This window comes from Engraulis encrasicolus, chromosome 10, assembly GCF_034702125.1.
Source record: "Engraulis encrasicolus isolate BLACKSEA-1 chromosome 10, IST_EnEncr_1.0, whole genome shotgun sequence".
Taxonomy (NCBI): Eukaryota; Metazoa; Chordata; class Actinopteri; order Clupeiformes; family Engraulidae; genus Engraulis; species Engraulis encrasicolus.
Genome location: NC_085866.1, coordinates 32,799,070 through 32,820,878, shown reverse-complemented (window position 1 = coordinate 32,820,878; position 21,809 = coordinate 32,799,070). Strand labels below are relative to the sequence as shown.

The 21,809-nt window shown below is 43.4% G+C and overlaps 1 protein-coding gene and 1 long non-coding RNA gene across 2 annotated transcripts in view; both read left to right on the top strand.

Annotated features, from left to right (window-relative positions):
- opn7b (opsin 7, group member b) overlaps positions 1 to 332 on the top strand; it is a 132,359-nt gene extending 132,027 nt beyond the window's left edge. Inside the window, exon 6 of the mRNA XM_063207588.1 lies at positions 1 to 332. This exon is cut by the window's left edge and continues 178 nt beyond it. Within this exon, the coding sequence (XP_063063658.1) occupies positions 1 to 332 (332 nt within the window).
- A 15,146-nt stretch (positions 333 to 15,478) lies between these two features.
- LOC134456196 (uncharacterized) lies at positions 15,479 to 17,196 on the top strand. The gene is made up of 3 exons (XR_010036257.1): positions 15,479 to 15,955; positions 16,446 to 16,469; positions 16,954 to 17,196. It is a non-coding gene; the product is annotated as an uncharacterized LOC134456196 (long non-coding RNA).
- Positions 17,197 to 21,809: the final 4,613 nt, after the last annotated feature.

Here is a 21,809-nt window from a genome sequence, read left to right as displayed (position 1 = left end):
AGCCCAACTTCCGCCGGCTGCTGAAACGGGACGCCACGCGCTGCTGCCGCACCATATGCCACTGCCTCTGCCCATCCACCGCCGTGGCCGACCAGAAGGTCCACTCATGCGAGGCGGGCCGGCGGGGCCAGGGCATCAAAGACGATGGCAACTCCACGCGGCTATCCAATGGCCTGGGCGAGACCCACTCGGCCTGCAGGCACTGCCCCGTGGGGGGCGGGGACCACAGCCTGGACGTTACACCGCTCAGGACGGCACGCATCCTCGCCGGGTCCACCAACAGCGAGATGGCCGTCAGCCAACTCTCCAACGACCAAAGTGACTTCCTGTAGTGGAAGAGGGTTGGGGGGGGGCAGGGTAGGATGTGTGGACGGGACAGGATCTCGTCAGGATGGAGGAGGATGGAGGGTGGTGGTGGTGGAGGTGCATGGAAGAGATGGAGAACTAAAACAATGCAATCCTGGGAGGAGTAAGACAAAAAAAGACTGATCATTAACAATCAAGCCTTTTGTCAGAGGATCTGTTCCTTTTGCCTCGAAACAGACATACGAACAAATGAAAAGATCCCAAAAACAGCCTCAAAACACAGGTGTTATACAGGTCAATTGCCTCAAATTACTTTCTGTTACTGCCAAATGTAAAAAAAGTTTTCTTTCTATTTTTTTTTTTTCAAATGAAGTACTGAAACACAATCAGAAGGTGGACCAACCCTGACAGAACAGCAAGCACCTGAGCTAAAAGATATGCATGGTGCCATCTGTAGGGAAATGGGGTTTAGATGGTGTGTGTTGGGGTTGGGAGTGGGGGGTGAGGGGTTTGTATGTGTGTGTTAATTGTGTTTTTATGTTTTCTTAATGTGTGTGTATTTTGTGTATCTCTGTTAGTGTTTTCCTACACAGTCTCACCCCAAGTAGTCAATTTTTGACTACTCTATTTTTGACACCCCAAGACTGCAATTTTTGACGTCTTGGCTATTCCTTCCACGTCACATTTTGACTATGTCCTCAAAGTCGCCCCCTTGTGGCAGCATAATGTCATTGAGGTTAGGTTTAGGAATAGGTTTAGGGTTAGGCCACATAGTCAAAATGTGACGTGGAAGGAATACCCAAGACGTCAAAAATTGCCGTCTGGTCCAAGGTAGTCAGAAATTGACTACTTGGGGTGAGACTGCGTTGTGTTTTCAGGCTGTCGAGAACGGAGCTGGTGCCTGTTCCCACACCTGTTATGTCAGGACCAAAGTTCTTACTTGCAAACCACCCAGCCTTCATACCAGACTTTGTTCTTTTCTGCCTGTAAACATGTGATACCCAGATGAACCTGCTGACGTTGACGTTGTCATCACAGTTTGCAAAGAAAAAACAAGTATTTCTCAGTTCACATTGTCAACCAACTATCCCATCCCCGAGCCAACTGTTCCCGATTCTCGCCAAGTCGGCTGGTCCGAGATTATGTACGGTAATGGGCACCAGCACGGTTCTCTGATAACCTGAACACGCTATGTGTGTGTTTGTGCATGCGTGTGTGTGTGTGTGTGTGTGCGCGTGTGTGTGTGTGGGCGTGTGTGTGTGTGTGTGTGGTGGACGTAAGTAATATATAATTATGCTAGTCATCAGGCTGCTGTGCCATGACCCCCTCCCCCCAAATTCCTGTCTTCTACCTTTTGTCCAGCACTGCACTGTAGGCTCTCATATCCAGTGATGCTTCACAGAGGACTCCTGGGACAATTAGCCGTCTAACATATTCTCTTTATCTCTGTCTCTATCTCTCTTGATGTCCCTCTCCTCCTTTCTTCCTCTCCCACAGGGCCTTCGTCTTGCCTATGCATCGTCAGACATGTTCTGAGCATTAGATGAAAGCGGCGGTGCGGTCAAAAAACACATTATTTCTTCTAGCACACTGTGTCCTCCTCAGAAGTGTTATTAACCCTTTAAACAAGGAAACGGTAAAAAAGAGCAGAAGAGTATAAATCAATGTATATATAATGCAGCAATACATTTTGATTGCGTCGAAAAATCTTAGTAATGCCATTAACGTCAGAGATCATTGTCCCAAAATGTCTGCAATGTAGCATCTACGCTGCTGCAACACACACATAAAAAAACCACACACACCCAGAGATAAGCTAATGTTACGCTGCTGTGGCATATCCAAATACGACCCAGATAATCACCCATAGGCTATGTAAGATGTTTTCCTGGCTTGCCCTGTGTGCGTGGTATGAGCAGGTTACCTAAGCTAATGGGATGGGCAGGTTACCTAAGCTAATAACAACAGCCCTGCTAAACAGGGCGGCTCTTGATGGATCAGTTGAAGAGGAAAGCAAAGGGTTAATGGGATAAGTTAATCAACACGACTCGGCCACTTTGTCTCTTGTCAGATGTGTAAATTTGATTAAGAGGTGACTCATGGTAGTGGGCTCCCGGCTTTGAAAGTCCCCTAAGACATGGTGGGGGTGCATTGAGCAATGATTGGCTTACACAGTTCAAGGAGCCTATGTCCTGCAGAGTCCTCGTTTGTGCTAGTTTGGTCTTACATCCGCACAGAGGGTCTGGAACAGGTGAATCGATGAACTGTTAGTGGTGGGAGGGGTGAAGTCTGTTGAATGCGAATTTCATTCACTGAATTGCTAACGTTTGGTTGTGACGTGACGTCTACTTGTATGTTATACAGTACACCATTAATCAACCCCTCCAAAGTCCCCGCCCTGCTCCATGATTGGTCATGTTGCCTGGCAACACAAGTAATCTCCTCCCAGAAGACGCGACCCAGGGGTAACCAGGAGGGAAATATGAATTGGGCAGAAATGTATGGCTGGCAGGGCCACACTACTTTAGTGCTGGGCTCAGCTTTAGTTATATACTGCAGTGTTTACTTGGCCAAGAGTCGTATCCCCAGTATCAACTGCAAATGTATCACAGCCTCAAATATTAAGAAAAATTAACTCAGCCGAAGCCTCAAAGTCCAATGAAAGTGTTGATGCTGGGAGAGGGGATGTTGTTTGTGTGGCATGGTGGAGTGTGGTGGCGGTAGATGTACAGTTCTGTATAGGTCAGATATATCCTGTAATATTGTTATTATCTCATGTTCTTTCTGTTGAATGAAAGGGAGAAAGTGCTTTCCATTGGTTTGTCTGCTACATTATTTAAGTCACATTATATTATATTGATATTTGGGTTGAATGAAAATGTGCGTAGAGGGGATCATTTGGTGATCACATGAATAATCAAGACATTTATGCAACTCCATATACCTTGATGATAAATCACGTTTTTCAAAGGCACTTCACGAATGCCTTTTAAATTTACAGAAAATAACTATGTATATCACATCAAAGCCATGTTGAATACCAGCTGAAATTTGTAAAGTTACAAAGGCAATAGTATGAGGCCACAGTGAAACATTCAGTTAAAGAAATACACCCTTAAAATCACTTCCACTTCTGTACACTAACAACATAGTGTACGACTTAAAAGGCATCACAAATACAAATTTAAATCCATTTCTACTACTGTACACTTTGATACAACATAGTGTATGACTTAAAAATGCATCACAAATGATACTATTGATGTGGACATATACAATAAACATATTGGAGAGAAAGTGAAGGTCCATAATGTATGAATTCCATAAGTTTACATTCCGTATTGTATAGCACATAATCTTGCATATCTGGCATATCAGGTTCACTTGTTGGTTCAGGGGCATATTGTTTTTGTACATATTTCCAGCTGTGTCTGGCTAAAGATACAAAACCAGGCATCTATTGACTCAGAATCACTCTTTGTCCCAACAAGTCTAACCAAACCCATGGAAACACACAACTAAGACAACTAAGTCAACACAACATCATGCGTTATTCTCCCTCTTTCTTACATATGTATGCTTGAAGTGTTTGTAGGAACAAATGAAACGGAGTGTTTTAGATGGGTAGCTTGTGATTCTGAATGTATTACAATGAGTATCACTATACTGTCCTCAGGGAATTCACTGCAAAACAAAAATAGACAGATAACAAAAGAAGAATAAGGCATCAAACTGTCAGTCTTTACTGGAAGTGTGTGAAAAAGAGAGAGACAAGTGGCTGTGTGTGTGCATGTGCGTGCGTGCGTGCGTGCACGCGTGTGTGTGTGTGTGTGTGTGTGCCTGTGCGTGCATGTGTGTTAGCTTTAAGATATGTGTCTGTGCTTTCCTCTCCCTTGTTCTGTATCTCTCATCTGCACTGTGAACGCTAGATTGTTTTTCAGCGGGACATCAGGGGAGACCAAAAGGTCACGCACCAACACCTGGTAACATCTTTTAAACATAAGTCCCTTGGCTAAATATGGACAAAAAGTGCAACAAAAGTGGAGAGCCTCTCGATGCTTGTCCAACAAAACCGATCCATCTATGTTTGGCCAAGGGGAAGGAGGGGTAGGAAGCAGGAGTGGAAGAGAAATCGTTCAGTCAGAGGTCAGGCACGGTTCTCAGGCAAATCTCATTTTTATTTCATGTGACTTGTTTCTGCAAAAAAGGACTTTCTTTCCATTTCATGATGGCTACACTACCTTTATACTGTGAATGCTCACTCCTGACAGTCGTGACTGTACTGTCAAGTTAAAACTGAGACTGGACGGTCGCAGCACAGTGCAATATACAACACAACACAAGACTTGCAGTACGCAGACCTTCAGGACAATGTCTACTATCTGTTTACACTGTTCAGTGTTCCACAACATGCACAGATGAGGTGAATACTGAGAGAACTGACACATAACCAAACAAGGGCGCTCCCATTGAAAGAAAAAAAGAACAAAAACAATACAAATGCTAGATACCTATGCAGTTCCTCAATAACAGTTTTATAACAACAAAAACAAACAAACCACCTCGTCTTTATTATCGCTATATTCTCTTACTATTCACCTCCACTCTCTGGAATCTTCTACATTGCAATGCTTCGATGGTTTTCACATTGTTATGCAATGTTAATAACAGACTATTATCTATTTATTACTCCTGAGTTACTAAATATTATTTTACCCCCTGGTCACAGAGTGGCAATTGCGGGGCGCAGTGTTGTACAACTGCCTGGAGAGATAGAACAAGATGATTGTTCAGTGATTTTACGCTGATAACGCACATGTATTACAGTCTGTTGTTTGGAGTAAAGCTCTCATATAAGCTCTGCTTTTCTGAGATAAGCAAGTTCACTGGATTGTCGAAGAGTCTCAGAAAACAGTTGGTTGGACATGCAGTTCACAAGCCATATATTTGCTTTCTTTCTATTCTTTTCTTTTCTTTCTTGGATGGAGCTAGCTGTTCAACAAGTGTTTATTATTATTATTATTATTATTATTATTATTATTATTATTATTACTGTTCTTTTTATTAATTTATTTTGTGACTTCATGACTTCCATATGCCTCCATGTATATAAAATCAGAGAAGTATTTATGGGTGTATATATGATTCAAATTTTAAATATGTCTATTATATGAGATGGATTTATGGAAAGTCAATCTAAAGGAAAACATATTTATGTGGAAAATGTATGTATTCAAACAAGGAAAAAGAAAATGCCATTTCATTTGTACAGAAAAAAATATTCTTACCCGGCATTAAGAGACATGCTATTTTTTACAATTTTTGTCACTTTTTCATGCTTACATATGAGACGACGTTCAACTGGGGAAATACTCTTGTGAGCTACGTGAATTCTTTTCATTGCTTGATGTTGACTTATGAAAGAAAATGTTCAACGTTGATGTTTAATCTTAGTAAGTGTAATATGTGCAACGAAAAAAGAAATCATCATTTCAACACCACATCGTGCACATCTGCCTGATTTTTGATTTTCAATAAATGGCATATGATTTCAGATTACCGAGCCATCTTGTACTCAGAGGCACTGACAGATTTGTGACCCTATGAATAATAAATAAATTGGACTTCACTAACATTAGCGTTCATTTCAATAGTCTCTTCAAAGTGTTCCTCTTTATGCTGGATCAAATAATGTGCAATTAAGACATACATGTAAATGTGCAATTACAACAAATGTAACAAGATATGCAGTTCTAAGGTACATTGTAAGAGCCAAATCCTTTACTCAGATTGTTTTTTATGAAACATTACAGAAAAGTGTAAAATATTTCTAAAAGACTTTGGTGAACTAAGGCCAAACACATGGATTCTACATGTCATTGATTCTTTAAATTTCAATTATGTTATGTAACAGACCTACACATTACGCAACAGTATTCAGCATTCTGGCTATTGACAAAAAAAATCACAAGAACCGTGTATGAAATCTCTCCTATTGAAAGGCCGAAGGCTATCAATGGATGGTTGAGCCTCTTTGGATTGGTGCTGTGAGTGAGCTGGGACAGATGACTTAGCCTAACAAAAGCCTCATCTAGTAATCTCTTTGCATTTCACCCTTTTGTGCTCTCATAAAAAGCTGCAGATGACAAACGATCCAGAGTTTTAGTGTCCCCCCCATCTTCTTCCTAAGGGAGGCGACCGTCCCAGCTTATACCCTCCACGAATAGCTCCCAACACAGCCCATTGTCAGCTCTCCAGCTTTGCAGAGGAGACACCTTGAGTAGAACATGTCTGTGCATTATCCCATAGGCAAGCCATGGGTTTATCCTCAGAAAATAGTTTACAACGTCTCCGGTCTGCTTTCTGACAACAAACGAAGAAGACTACAAAGAAGGCTACTAAGGCTACAAAGTACATATGCACTACTTAGTGCATGGAGGTTTTTTTCTTCCATGTTGTTTGTGACTGAGTCACCTTCTTATTCCACTTGACTACCTGAAATGTAATGTGATTATTTGACTGCTTATGTACCACGGTATATACACAATGCATGATATTTTGAACACGTTATGTGGCAAGCAGATCATAAAAGTTGCTATCATGAAATTAAACATACATTTTTTACATTATTAAATGCTACTTCCTCATTTTTGTCCTACAAGAAACAGCAGAAGTAAAAACACTGATAAACTGAAACATCTCTATTAGTCAAAGAGTTGAATTCATAGTGCAGCAGGAAGGTATTAGGGTGCATCAAACGCCCCTCGAAAATGAAAACTGTGGAATACCCCACTCAGCTCTTGCAGTATTGTTCCTATGCACCATCATAACTCCCTTGTAAATTTCTAGCAAATTTGACTGATGTTAAAGGGTGGCACAATAGGCTTGAAATTTTGAATGGTAGTGAATGGGCATTTTTAGCTAAATCTGAGCAAAGTGTATTTTGAGACTGTTTTGATCAAAAACAGTAAGTGCAGTCATTTGGATGAACGCTCCAGTTGCCTCTCCATTTCCCCAGGACATCAAAACCCCAACAACTGGCTAAATAATGGATGCATGGGTGTTCGAACATGGCTAAAATGTTAGCAAATGGGGGCTAAACCCTTGCTGAAGGAAGGCTTTAAAAAACATGCACAGGGAATTTCATATCTGGGAAAGTGGAAAGGGAACTGGGACATTCTTCCAAATTATTATCTTTACACGTTTTGACCAAAATAGTGTACAAACACACTTTTCAAGGATTTGGCTAAAATCAACCATCCACTGCAATTCACAATGTCAAGCATATTGTGCCACCCTTTAACATTAACCAAAATCTCTAAGATTTTACAAGGGTGTTATGTTAATACAAAGGAACAATTTTGTAAACGCAGAGTAGGATTTTCAAACGTTGGGCCGTTTGATGCACCCTAGAAGGTATGTGCTGTTCAGATCAGCTGAGTTCAGAAGATTTCATTTCTGGAGAGGTAATACCTTGCCCCTCTTTTTCTGCACGTTCATCATCACTATGCTTCTATTGTAGCATCAATATGCTTTAACACACAGTGACACAAGAACGTCCGTTGCTGTGTTCCATTACCCGTACTTACCGCCCTTTCCGCACTGTGTTTGGGTACGCAGGGTGTTCCATTTCTAATCGCGACGGTAAAGTGTACTGTAAATTATCCGGATAACGCCCCCAAAACGGCCATTTTTCGAAGTGTGGTGTTACTGTACACTTTTCGCACTCAACGGCCGCCATGTTTGTGACGTAGTTGAGTGCCAGATCTGTCAAACGGTTGAATCTCCGTGATAACAGCATAGTTTTGATTCCAAAGACAATCGCCATGTGTATTAGAGGCAGGGGTAACTTTAAAAAGTGTTAGCATAAGGAACAGTGCCTTCCTGTTGAATTGCATATTGGCGGTTGGTAAACTCGGATGTCACGCGACCAACCGTCATTTCCGTTAAGTGTATCAGACAGAACGGGAATCGGAATGTACTCGCCTCGTGAATTGCGGAGGGTGGAAAGGGTACTTCACTGCACTCAAACAAGGTACACAGTACAGAGGGTGAATAATGGAACACAGCCCATGTCTCTCATAGATGTCTCCATCAACCCCCCCCCCTATCTCTATCTATCTTTGTGTCTCTCTCAGATAATGTCCTCACAACATACAGTCCCAGGAAAAAGTTTGTACACCCTTTGAAATATCTTACCTTTCTGTCAAAATTGGTCATAAAACATGGTCTGATCTTCCCGGAAATCACAAGAAGGAACAACCAGAGTCTGCTTTAACTAATTCAACCCAAACATTTACAAGTTTTCATATTTTCATTGGCCATAAGATGTAAACATTCACAGGACAGCAAGGCATAAGTAAGTACACCCTTGCATTCAATAGGTTTTAACCCTAAATTAGTCGCAATAACCTCAACCAGATGTTTCCTGTAGTTGCAGATCAGATTAACAAAACAATCTGGATGTATCTGGTCTCCCTCTTCTTTAGAAAACTGCCTCTCGTCAGCAAGGTTTGTGGGATGTCTGGAGTGCATAGCTTTCTTGACTTCATGCCATATAATCTCAATTGTTTTTTGTCAGGGCTTTGACTGGGCTATTCCAGAATGTGTATTTCATTATTATGAAGCCATTCTAAAGTCGATTTGCTTCTAAAGTATGGGTTGTTGTCACATTTCAGCACCCATACTCTTGTTTGCTTCAACTGTGTGACAGACTACCTCACTTTTTTTCTGTAAAATATCTCGATAAACTTCTGAGTTCATTGTTCCACTGATAATAGCAAACTGAAAAGGGCCTGAGGCAGCAAGGTAGCCGCATATAATGATGCTCCCGCCACCATACTCAAAGGTGGAGATGATGTTTTGGTGAAAGTGTGGTTCTCCAGTTCTCCTCCAAACATGACATTTTGAGTTCCCCTGAACAATTCATCTTTGGTTTCAACGCTGGACTACAGAATATTTTGCAGTAATTCTATGAAGCATATAAATGCTTTTTCGCAAACCTCAAAGGTGCAGCAATATTTTTTGGACAGAAACCCCATTAATTTTAAATTGGCAGAATGAATCCCATTTTTAGCTATTCTTGGTTACATCTCCTCTTCTGAGTATGGTGGCGGGAGCATCATTATATGCGGCTACCTTGCTGCCTCAGGCCCTTGACAGTTTGCTATTATCAGTGGAACAATGAACTCAAGTTTATTGTGATATTTTACAGAAAGAAACGTGAGGAAGTCTGTCACACAGTTGAAGCACACAAGAGTATGGGTCCTGAAATGTGACAACAACCCATACTTTAGAAGCAAATCGACTTTAGAATGGCTTCATAATAATGAAATACACATTCTGAAATAGCCCAGTCAAAGCCCTGACAAAAAACAATTGAGATTATATGGCATGAAGTCAAGAAAGCTATGCACTCCAGACATCCCACAAACCTTGCTGACGAGAGGCAGTTCTCTAAAGAAAAGGGAGACAAGATACAAACAGATTGTTTTGTTAATCTGATCTGCAACTACAGGACAAGTCTGGTTGATGATATTGCAACTAACTGAGGGTTAAAACCTACTTAATGCAAGGGTGTACTTACTTATGCCTTGCTCTTCTGTGAATGTTATGGCCTTATGACCAATAAAAATATGATAACATGTAAATGTTTGGGTGGAATTAATTAAAGCAGACTCTGATTGTTCCTTCTTGAGATTTCCGGGAAGATCAGACCATGTTTTATGATCAATTTTGACAGAAATGTAAGAAATTTCAAAGGGTGTACAAACTTTTTCCTGGGACTGTATATCACTGTTCTTCTACCACTCTCTACCACTCATCTGTCATTTGTCAGATGTTCTGTCATGTCTTGAAATAGCTTGAAATGCAGCAGCTAAACAAGAGGATAGATAGAGTAATGGATTTAAGATGACATGACTCCAGAATCTTGCCGCTCACCCAGGATGTGAAAGGCTCAGATATTCCAATTAAAGATTTCCCAATAAAACATTTCCGGGAAGTCCACAACATACCCTATTCCTGGCCGTATACTACACAGCTCTGAATACCAATGGCAGGCTACTACTAGTAGTAATGAGATGCATCAAATCCTGATTTGTAAGGTTCTCCCGAATATTGAATCCACTGCTTAGGATTTGGCCGAATCTGATACTGAATAATACAGAATCTTATTTTGATCACCAAAACCAAAACCAAACCCCGTCAAGTATGCCTAGCTGCAGACTGTAGCGCGATATCCAATCCCACCACCAATATCGCCCACCCATATCCCTGTCGGCCATCTTGACTGTTCGCGGGCGGCCAAGGCAGTAGGTCTAGATTAGATTAGATTATCCTTTATTGTCTCTTCAGGAGAGAAATCCAGAATGGACATGAGAAAGTGTGATTCACAGTTAGCACCAAGTTGCCACAACAGACAGACTTAGGACCACAAAGAACAAACAAACATATAAACAGGGTAACAGACAACCATAACCAGACTAACCATGTTAGTGTTACACACAACGTTCCACACTCTCTCACACTCACATCATGTTGTACAGTTTACAGTTTTTCTCGATTGGTTTGGCTAATTTCTCAAAACTGAGATGACGTTCTCAAAACAACACGGACAAATCTCCAAACCAACTTACAATTTCCCACAACAGAATGGCATTTTTCATTGCTTTCATCAAATTTCAAATGCTTTGTACATGTCTCAAATGTTTAGTACATCTCGGCAGATGGCTATATACAAGTACCCTACAGTTGACACATTGAGCATACATTTAACACATTTTTCAAATAAATTGACCTGTCTTATCTAAACGAATTAGACAATTCTCAGTCTAATGGTTGCCCTCTCCAAAACATGTCAGCATGATTTCATTGTGTGAGTCATCATATGCAAAGTAGTCTACACAATTGTCAAAACAGTCAAGGACATAATATTTTAAGAATTTCTTTACTGCAAACAGTAAATTCATGACAGTGTTCAACAGGCCAGATGGTATTGTAGCTTTACTAGTTTGTAGAAAATAATTTTACAACCGTGTATACTACAGTTATACTACTGTTATTTGGCTAATTTCTTGACATTTTTTCAAACAGCATTCTGTGGAAGGAATTTAGTTGCGACACACGGGTACTGTTTTTGGAGTGATATGAGCAAGTGATGAGGATCCATGGCGTTATGCTGAACCATCCAGTTTATTTTGACAGAATGACTAAATTAATGCAAATGAGCCAACCCAATTGAGAAGAATATATGGGAGCTTGCGTAAATTCTACCAGGGAGACTCGAATTTCTCGGCTGTCAAACTTAGCCTACTAGGCCAACCAACAAATCTTCCTTTTGACAGATCATACATGCGTCATTGCCCAGGATCGCCAACCAATCACAACGCGAGATTGGGGGTTCCCCGTTACGCGTCACTCATGCATCGTTACCTCTCAGCCAATGGATCACATTCACGTTTGTTTAAATAGCTGTCACTCATTCTGTTCTCTGCTTTTCAGTTAAGCCGATTTTGAAGTGGCTGTCCGGCGTTTTCGTTATCAAACATTCTGTTTATTTTCTACCTGGTTACTTGATAACTCCTCACCTTGCCGTTGCTGGGATGGGATTTCCAACCGCTCAAACGCGTGGCACGCAATCGGTGCTTTTTAACAGCCTAATCATTTTCTCGCAAGGCTTCAATCAATTTGTTTGGCACGCCGCTCTCTGATTTCTGTGGATTTGCTTTTGAACTAGCCTGCCTGTGGATGGATTTCCCCGAACTGGTGCATTTCGTGAGTAACCTGGCGGCTTTCCCTTCACTTGCCCTGCGGACCCAGGGAACGTTTATCTCAGCGAATGACTATTTTGCGGGGGAATTGTTGTCCAGGCAAGTCGCCTCTTATGCCTCATACTCGGCTTGTTGCACTGTCTCGGATATCAGTATCGTCTGCCGCTGGTTGACTGATGGCCTACGTTTCGTTTGCGGTCATTTGGGAGAATTCCATGAATTGGTTGGAGTGACTTTTGGAACATTTGCTGGGGAAGGGCGGACTCGAAGTAACTGGGCCCGCGGTGCTCTCTCGTTGCGCCTCGCGCACTTAGCCAGCTTATCTGCTCAGCACATTTGTTTTTTCGGAGGCGTGATGGGTACTGCGAGTCACAATTTACTTGGTCCTCGTCGGCCTCATCTGCTGCGGATGGACTGGTGATTCGCTTGCCAATATTATAGAGCATTTATGAACCGGTCGGTGTGGCTTTTTTGGAACGTTTGCTGGGGATACAGATCTAAATGGGCTACTTATATATCGAAGCGCCTCGCCCGCATGCATAACCCACATTACCTTCTGTGTTTCGTGCTACTGCCTGTCACGACACCGGACGGAGGACATTGCAGAGCCTTTCACTCGTTCTTAATTGTCCTGATTACAAACGTACTTCCTATGTTCCGGAGCGATGTTGCAAGGAACTCAGCCTACGGGCCGTAGCACCGCCTTCAGTTTTTCATTCACGTGGATTACGGTCGTGCGTTCATCAGTTTGCACCTGCCTATTTCAATGTTCCGTTCAGTAGCCTATGCCCACAACACGAGCCTATTTTACGTTTTCGTTTGCATGGACTGGCCCATGTGGCGGTCTCGTTGACTTTTAAGAGTTATGACTTCGGTTCGTAGGCCTAGACTTCTGGATCGCACATTAAGCTTATGCGCGCGTGCCAATCATCACCTCATGTCATCGCACTGCCTGCAGTTTGTATTGATAAGTGTACCTTGCTTCCTCACTCCCGCTTCAAGTCATTCAGGGCTGGATTAAGTTAAAGGGACACTGTGAGATTTTTAGTTGTTTATTTCCAGACTTCATGCTGCCAGTTCACTAATTACCTTTTTTCATGAATACTTACCCCACCATCAAATTCCAAGTATTCCTTATGACTGAAAAATTGCACTTTTCTTACATGTAAGGGGGGATCTTCTCCATGGTCCACCATTTTGAATTTACCAAATAGCCATTTTTAGCTGCAAAAAATGACTGTACTTGGACCATACTAGAAAATATTGTTTATTACATGGTAAATGTTCATGTAAAGACCAAATTTGGCAATAGGCAGCTCAGTTTCAACGAGCAGCATAGTTGCATTTCTTTTTTTGACCATTTCCTGCACAGTGTACCTTTAAAGATCACGCGGGGCTTTCGGCCTGCGCCCGGTCGCATCGAGGGACATTGTAGCCGGTTGCAATGCCTTGTCTATTTCGAGTTATTCTGATCACAATGGGCTACATATACACCGTCCAAATTTAAGTAAATAAATGAGTGATATCCGTGGGAAGTACATCGATGATGACAGTTAATAATCATACTTAAATTATACATGAAACTCTGCCCATGGAGTCCTGTCAGGGTTCTGATCCCATTGGTAGCCATCTATGGGCTAACCCTCTCACTCTGTACACCACTCGTGCCCTTAGGCTTCATTGGAATCGTCAGGGCGCTCGGACTGTGATGTGTCGTATTGTGTTTGTTTTCTCATATCTGGTGATGGTGTTCTCTGCTGCTTTCCCGTACACTTTCACATACACGTGCGCCTGCCGCTCCACGTAGGGCATACGCTACGTCATGCACTGGGCATCGGCCCCAACGTCGGACTGGGCATCGGCCCCAACGTCGGACTGGGCATCGGCCCCAACGTCGGACTGGGCTCTGGCCCCAACGATGGACTGGGCTCTGGCCCCAACGATGGACTGGGCTCTGGCCCCAACGATGGACTGGGCTCTGGCCCCAACGATGGACTGGGCTCTGGCCCCGACGACGGACTGGGCTCTGGCCCCGACGACGGACTGGGCATCGGCCCCGACACTGGACTGGGCATCGGCCCCAACGTCATCCTGGGCCGGCGACTCTACATCATCCTGGGCCGGCGACTCTACATCATCCTGGGCCGGCGACTCTACATCATCCTGGGCCGGCGACTCTACATCATCCTGGGCCGGCGACTCTACATCATCCTGGGCCGGCGACTCTACATCATCCTGGGCCGGCGACTCTACATCATCCTGGGCCGGCGACTCTACATCACCCTGGGCCGGCGACTCTACATCACCCTGGGCCGGCGACTCAACATCACCCTGGGCCGGCGACTCAACATCACCCTGGGCCGGCGCCTCAGGGCTCGTGCATCAACGGCTCACCTCAGCATTGCCCTGGGCTGTCGCACCTCAACACCACGGCTCAACATCACAACTCGGCATCACAATGGGCCATCGCCTCAGCATCGCACTGGGCTGTCGCCCCAACTTTAACGCCAGTCACCTGGTTGTATCGGTATCCTCATCCATCCTGCATGACAAACTTATCGCAGCTACCCACTGGTAGCGAGTAGGAGTTTATGTCTATTTTGATATGCCGTTTTTGTTCTGGTGCCGTTATTCAGTGATGTTTCAGCTTTCTGCTCTGTCCCTCTCAGGTCTCGATAACCGGCTCTCCAACTCTCCTCTGTCGTAAGCTCGCACTTTCTGCATTCTCCTGACTAAGGTGCCACCCTTTTTTATTGCTAGTCTAATCATGCAGTTACCGCAAGTTGTTTCTCTCAACCAACCAGGGCATCCGCCCCACTGCCTGTGTCCATGCCTGCTTTGCACAAGCATTCACCGCGCCACACCGCGTAGGTGTTTATCATAACTGACATGGTGTTATTATTCTCGGTCGAGATGTTTTCTTGGTGTTTCATTCATTGTTCGTTTCAGCTACAAGCTCTGCTCTCTCCCTCTCTTAGGTCATGATTACCAGTTGTCTGCCGATTCTCCTCTGTTTTAACCTGACCTTTCTGCTATCCTGGCCGAGGTGCTCGTCTTTTAATGTTAGCCACTCATGCTTTGTCTAAAGCTGTCTCTCTCACCACTCTGGGCAGACGCCCGCATAGTGCAGGCTTTCAGCCGCTGGTCTGACGCAGTGCATCTTGCATTCGGCTCATTCCTCGCTTTGTCATCTGGCTCAGTGTACTGTTTCTGTTCTGTTAACTCTGTTTCGTTCTTCTCGTTCCTCGCCCAAGAGGTATACAGCACGCTCGTTCAGAATCTGCGTGGCCACCACGGCCGCTAAGCGGGGTCTGTCCCCTACTGCGATCAAGGCGCTGGGCCGTTGGTCGTCTGGCGCATACGCTTCCTGCATTTGCCTCACTCCCCATCACCTCGTTGAAGCATGCTATATCTGGTCTGTAACTTTATGTTTTCTATTCTCATTTCTGGTGACGGTGGTATTTTGCTGCACCGGCGGCATTCACTCCATCTCTTGGGGGGCTATCGCTCCGGTCACCCGGTCATGTCTGTATTCTATCCTTCTCTCATCTATCAGATCGATTTTATAGTGGTCCGTAAGCCTGTTATCTCTATATTTTGTAACATTGAACCAGCCTAGTTGCCATGGTTGTTTATCTATGATGTCAACTATCATACCACATATTATAGCCTACATTCATTCATCCATCCATTCATTTACTCATTCATCATCATGTTCTACTCTCTCTCCTAGGTCACGATTCCGGCTCTCTACCTACTGTCATAATCTAAGTTTTCAGCGCTCTCCTGACCAAGGTGCATCTATCAATCAAATCATAACGCTCTGCTGTGTCTCTGCTCTCAGCGCATCCGCGCCATGTCTTCTCGCATAGCCTAAGGTACCGACATTATCATCACCATCATCATCACAGGCTTCATGCCTCCGCTAGACCACCGCCCATAAGCTTAAGCCTTAGAACATCCCTATCATTTATAATCTCATTTAATCTATCATCATTTGTCTTCCAACACCTATCACTTATCACTCATCATCATCATTATTATTATTATCATTGTAATCATTGTCGTCATTGTCATCGTTATCATTATCATCTTTATCATCATCATCATTGTTATCATCGTCATCATTATCATCATTGTCATCATTATCGTCATTGTCATCATTATCATTATCATCTTCATCATTGTCATCATTGTCATCATTATCATCATTATCGTCATCATCGTCATCATTGCCATTGTCATCATTGTCATTGTCATCATTATCATCATTATCATTATCATCATCATCTCATCATCATCACCTATCATCCTTCATCTTCCGTCTATCATCAATCAATCATCTAACTAACTTTTCATGTCTTTCAGATGGTGTCTCCTTGTAAGCGGTAGGTGAGTTCACTTCTAATCTCTATTTTGGGGCAGGCTACGCCCGCCTCCATCTCCGCTGGAGGATATGCTGTCCTATCCCGGAGTTCAACGCGAAGACGGGAACCTTCGCCAAACTGATTCATGCATTTTATCAAGTGTTATTGTTCGCCAAACTTTTATGCATTCCTGTATCATGTCTAATGTTCAATAAATGTTAATAACGTTCGTTTGCCTCTCGAGTCTTCATGGTAGAAATGGGAGCTTGCGTAAATTCTACCAGGGAGACTCGAATTTCTCGGCTGTCAAACTTAGCCTACTAGGCCAACCAACAAATCTTCCTTTTGACAGATCATACATGCGTCATTGCCCAGGATCGCCAACCAATCACAACGCGAGATTGGGGGTTCCCCGTTACGCGTCACTCATGCATCGTTACCTCTCAGCCAATGGATCACATTCACGTTTGTTTAAATAGCTGTCACTCATTCTGTTCTCTGCTTTTCAGTTAAGCCGATTTTGAAGCCACCACCACCCCTCCGTCCACCGTCACCAGAGGTTCCCGTCTGTTAGGGGGCAGGCTACGCCCGCCTCCATCTCCGCTGGAGGATATGCTGTCCTATCCCGGAGTTCAACGCGAAGACGGGAACCTTCGCCAAACTGATTCATGCATTTTATCAAGTGTTATTGTTCGCCAAACTTTTATGCATTCCTGTATCATGTCTAATGTTCAATAAATGTTAATAACGTTCGTTTGCCTCTCGAGTCTTCATGGTAGAACTGCCATTTTTATGGTACTGACTATTTATGTGGGAGAAGTTTTAGTGCTGATGCAAGAATGAGCTGTTATGGGAGGTATATGACATTTTGCTAGTTATCTGAACTGTTTTGCAGAAGTGTAAGAATGTTTAGCCAAATGACCCAAAATGTATAGAAATGTCATCTGGGTTTCAAGAAATTAGCCAAACCAATCGAGAAAAACTGTAACATATTGTTGAAACTACCCTGGGACTTTTATTGAGTGACTTAAATTTTAAGTTATTTGTTAATCTGCAACGATGAGTGCGTACATCAGCACATATAGTTTAAATAAAAGGAAACAATTATCAGCGATTGTGCTGTTGAGTTTTGCTGTACAACACTGTTAAGATCAAATATGAGAAGTGCTGTGAAACTTAAATTACTTTGTCATGAGCTATTTGAAACCAATTATGAAAGTGAAAGTGAGAGCCCATTGGGAAGCTCCAACTCCCATTGTCATTGTGACACAGCACTCCACAGCACACAAGTGAACATTGCACACTGCACACAGTGAAATTGCATTCATGCCTCAACCGTGCAAGGGGCGCCCCTAGGGAGCAGTGCGGCGGGACTGTACCATGCTCAGGGTACCTCAGTCAAGGAGGATGGGGGAGAGCACTGGTTGATTACTCCCCCCACCAACCTGGCTGGTCGAACCGGCAACCTTTGGGCTACAAGTCTGACGCCCTAACCGCTTACCCATGACTGCCAATTATGCAAGTGTAGGGGAGACTGTGGTTGGTTGTCACATTTTTTACTTAGTGTAGATCTAATTTCAGGAAAAACAGTTTATTGCAAGAAAACCATTTACAGATTCAATGCTCCAGTTGTCAGGTAGCCTGATAAACCAGCCTAAATGTAGCCTAAATGTATTGGATGGCAGGCAAAACATTTTGCCGTCCAGCAGTTGGCGCTGGTTTTCCAGGCTAGTTGTCAGGTACATTTTGTACAGTCAAAGATCCCATAGAAAGTGTGGTGTGGTGCGATGTCGTGTCTGACTGGGAGGTATGCATGTCCGCCATGGATATGGGCGGGGCCAATGGTCTGGAGGAAGGATTAGATCACTGATCAGTAGTACAGACTGCCATGTCTATAAACTGCATTGCTATGGGCTGGGCTAACGTAGCTAACAAAAAGCATCCACTTCCTTGATATTCATCACTGCTGTGGGATGAGCAGCACGGCTGAGCTCACTGCCTTTGCAGTGGATCTCACTCTGTCCACCAAGTCAACACAAGGGTGACAACAGTGACTGCCCAGTCAGTGCAGGTCCTGTCATATAGCCTAATTTATCTTTCTCTGCCTAGATTTGTGTTTGTGTTTGACACATTTGTGTTGGACACATCTTGCCATGTATGAGTTTGCCCTTGGTTTTCCTTTCGTCGTTGTTTTGGTTTGACTTTTTGTCCCATAAGGGCCAAAACATACCAAGGCGGAACGGAACGGTCGCGGGACGAACGCGGTCTTTCTGCTTAGTTTCGGCCGGTGTGTTTTTCTCTGCCTTTCACACTGACAGCGTCGTCATGCGCGGCCAGCAGGGTGCGAAATACGGGGGGTCAGGGGGGGTCCGACCCTCCCGAATAACCCACGAACCCTCCTGAAAGCCTCAAAAGTGAAATTTGAGGGGGGTCTCACATTATGTAAAAATAAAATAAAAATCAAATGTATTTTTTGGTCACTAATGGTCTGTTAAATGTGTTTAAGCATGACTAACCAAATTAAATGGGTTTTCGAACACCCCTTCAATGGACTGTACCACCAGCGGACGTTTCGCATGCAGTTTAGTAGTCAAAACATTCGATTCGACAGCACGGGGATGCATGCAGACTGTCAATGGATGCAGCAGGGCTTTGATGCACTTTCAAATTATGTCTTTGAGCTGAGGGAGCTATATCAAGGTAAAGGATTCCCATGATTTAAATAGGATTTCAACTTTATAGCTCAGAACGTAAACACCCAAGACAAGTGATGATCCCTTTCTCCCCCGAGGGGAAAATATAATATAACCAACAGAATTCCATCAATTCAACATGCAAGGACTTCAAGGAGTCTCAGTTAGCTCTAGTCAAAGAATGAGGCGGACTGCTACAATCCAGAATAGCCTACACCAACATAATTTAGGCTATAGGCCTATCAGAAAATAAAGTATGGCGTATCATGTATTTCAAGCACAATTGGAATAATACCATTATACCGAGAAGGCAAATGGATGGTGTGACTCCTCGAAGCAAGGGCAGCTCTAGCAAGCATGCCCACAACGAGGTAGGAAAATGGGATTCTTCCATATGTCCGCCGTGACAAATGCAGGATTACCGTATTGGCCCGAATATAAGACGTGGTTTTTGTTATAAAAATAGTACTCGAAAAAGGGGGGTCGTCTTATTTCCGCGCGCTATAGAAAAAAGTAAAAATATATATATATATTTTTTTTTTTTTACTTAACCTGAATGCGGCCATAGTCTATGCTTCACAACAATGCTACACAACTCAATAATGGATGGGTTAAGAGATTGTTTTGTCCATATCAAATTTGCAGATGCTTGTTTCATTATGACTGTTGCACCGCACGTCTATCAACTGTCAATGTCAACGCGATGCGGACGACAGTGTAAGGGGAAAAACACAAGTCAATCGCGGCTCGTTGCTCTGCTTTTATTTGTGTATGGTTTTACAGTCTCATCAGGAAAGCTTTGGTCGTTATCTCTGGTAAGCCGACAACACCACTAGAAACTAAAGAAATGAAGGGTGATTTGACGAACAACCTGTAGGCTAAGTTTTGGATGCTGACATCAGCCAATCAATGGTCATCTGTGTGTGCGCAAGAAAGCGGCGCCTTTGACAAGCGGTGCCTTTGACAAGTGGTGCCTTTGACGATATGCCTTGCAACGATGCAACAACACAGAATAATGGTTAGGGCAACAAGAGATTGTCTTGTTCATATAAAATCACTAAGAGTTTTACCCTTGGTACGAAATGAATATCAATCGGACTTCTAATGTCAATGGTCCTGATAGGCAGCGCATGGGTTTCAAGTGCAATGCGTCAATCTGCCTTTGGTCACGTTCGGTTTCTACAGTCCCGACGGAAAACTTTGGATGCATAAAATGAACGGTGATTTGGCGAGACGGCTGCTGGTTAGATATTGCTGTCAACTAAGCATTTTGCATAATCTGTGCATTGCACAATAGATTGCCTATCTCTACTGGACTGGTTGCCTGGCTGGCGCAGACTAATGCTCTGAGTGTAGGCTATGTTGCGTCGCACTTTAAACAGGCAGGCCCAGGCGGCTGTAGCCTGTAGGTGCCTATTGGCGCTTGACAGGTGAAGTGAGTAAAGAAAGGAAAAGGATATGAGTAGCCATCTGTGGTCTTATATCATGGAAATTCCATGAAAATTATATTGTGAAATTTGTTCTTTGTAAAAAGCCTCAGATTTTCCAACAAATTAAAAACTGCATTTTGAGAAAAGTTTCCAATGTGAAACAAAATTAAGTCTTCAAAAAACGTTTTTCCCCAAAACATGAGCCTGAAAATGGGGGGTCGTCTTATAATCAGGATCGTCTTATATTCGGGCTAATACGGTAATTATTATTTTGACTTTTGTTTGAAGCCATGTCATGTAGCAGTCCAGCCGTTTTTACCGTGGCTACTAGCATCACGGATCTGTCTGTGGCACTTTTCAATCTCAGGAAAAGCGCACTTAAAACAGACTAGAAGCTATGTTTTGAATTTGGCGGTTGTATTTTTATCATTTAGCCTACAGCTTGATTGTGTAGACGTCATTTGGTTCACATTTTCTTGATTGCGTTTCCGTTGTCACTACATAGTAATAGGCTAGTAGTTGCTAGTTTGCCAGTGGGCTTGGTAAGCCAGCTACACATCTGTGTTTGAAGTTGGGTCGTTGCTAGGTTTGTTATCATTCATCATTAGGCCTATTATGCACGAGTTGGTTGTGCTGCTGTGTTTGTTGCTAACTAGTGGAAACATTTCGGCGGCCGCAAGGAATGTGTGAAAGAGAAGCTTTGGCCGTGGTTGAACTTGTTGACAGTGCTGCGCCGCATGTGGAGTAGAAAGTTGGGTTCGCCGACTGGGCAGGGCAGCGTGGATTTTCGCAGGGTTCGCCAAATGTTAAATTTCCAAACACACTCAACACACAGGGTTCTAGATAGGATGAAATAGCGCAGAGATCTAGTCGGAGAATTACTCCTCCACCCTCTTTGAGTCGCGGTGTCCCCTCCTTCTCACAGTTTCACTAGTTTTGAAGATATTGAGGAGCACTTGCGAACCATGTGTGCATTTAATAATAAGGCATATCAATGCCCTAGTGCTCCGATTCCGAGAAGTGCAGTTTGAAACATTTTCCACGTCCTAAAACCACCCATTATTATGTCAACACCCACCTGGAGGGATTAAATCTAAACTAAACCAGTCTAAACGATAGCCATAAATCTACAGAAACACCTGTCAAAATACCCATATTTAACTTACCCGCAGACGGCCATCCAAAACGGCCCAAACTTATTTTTATTTTTTTGGGGGGGGGGGGGGGGGGGGGGGCGGCTTT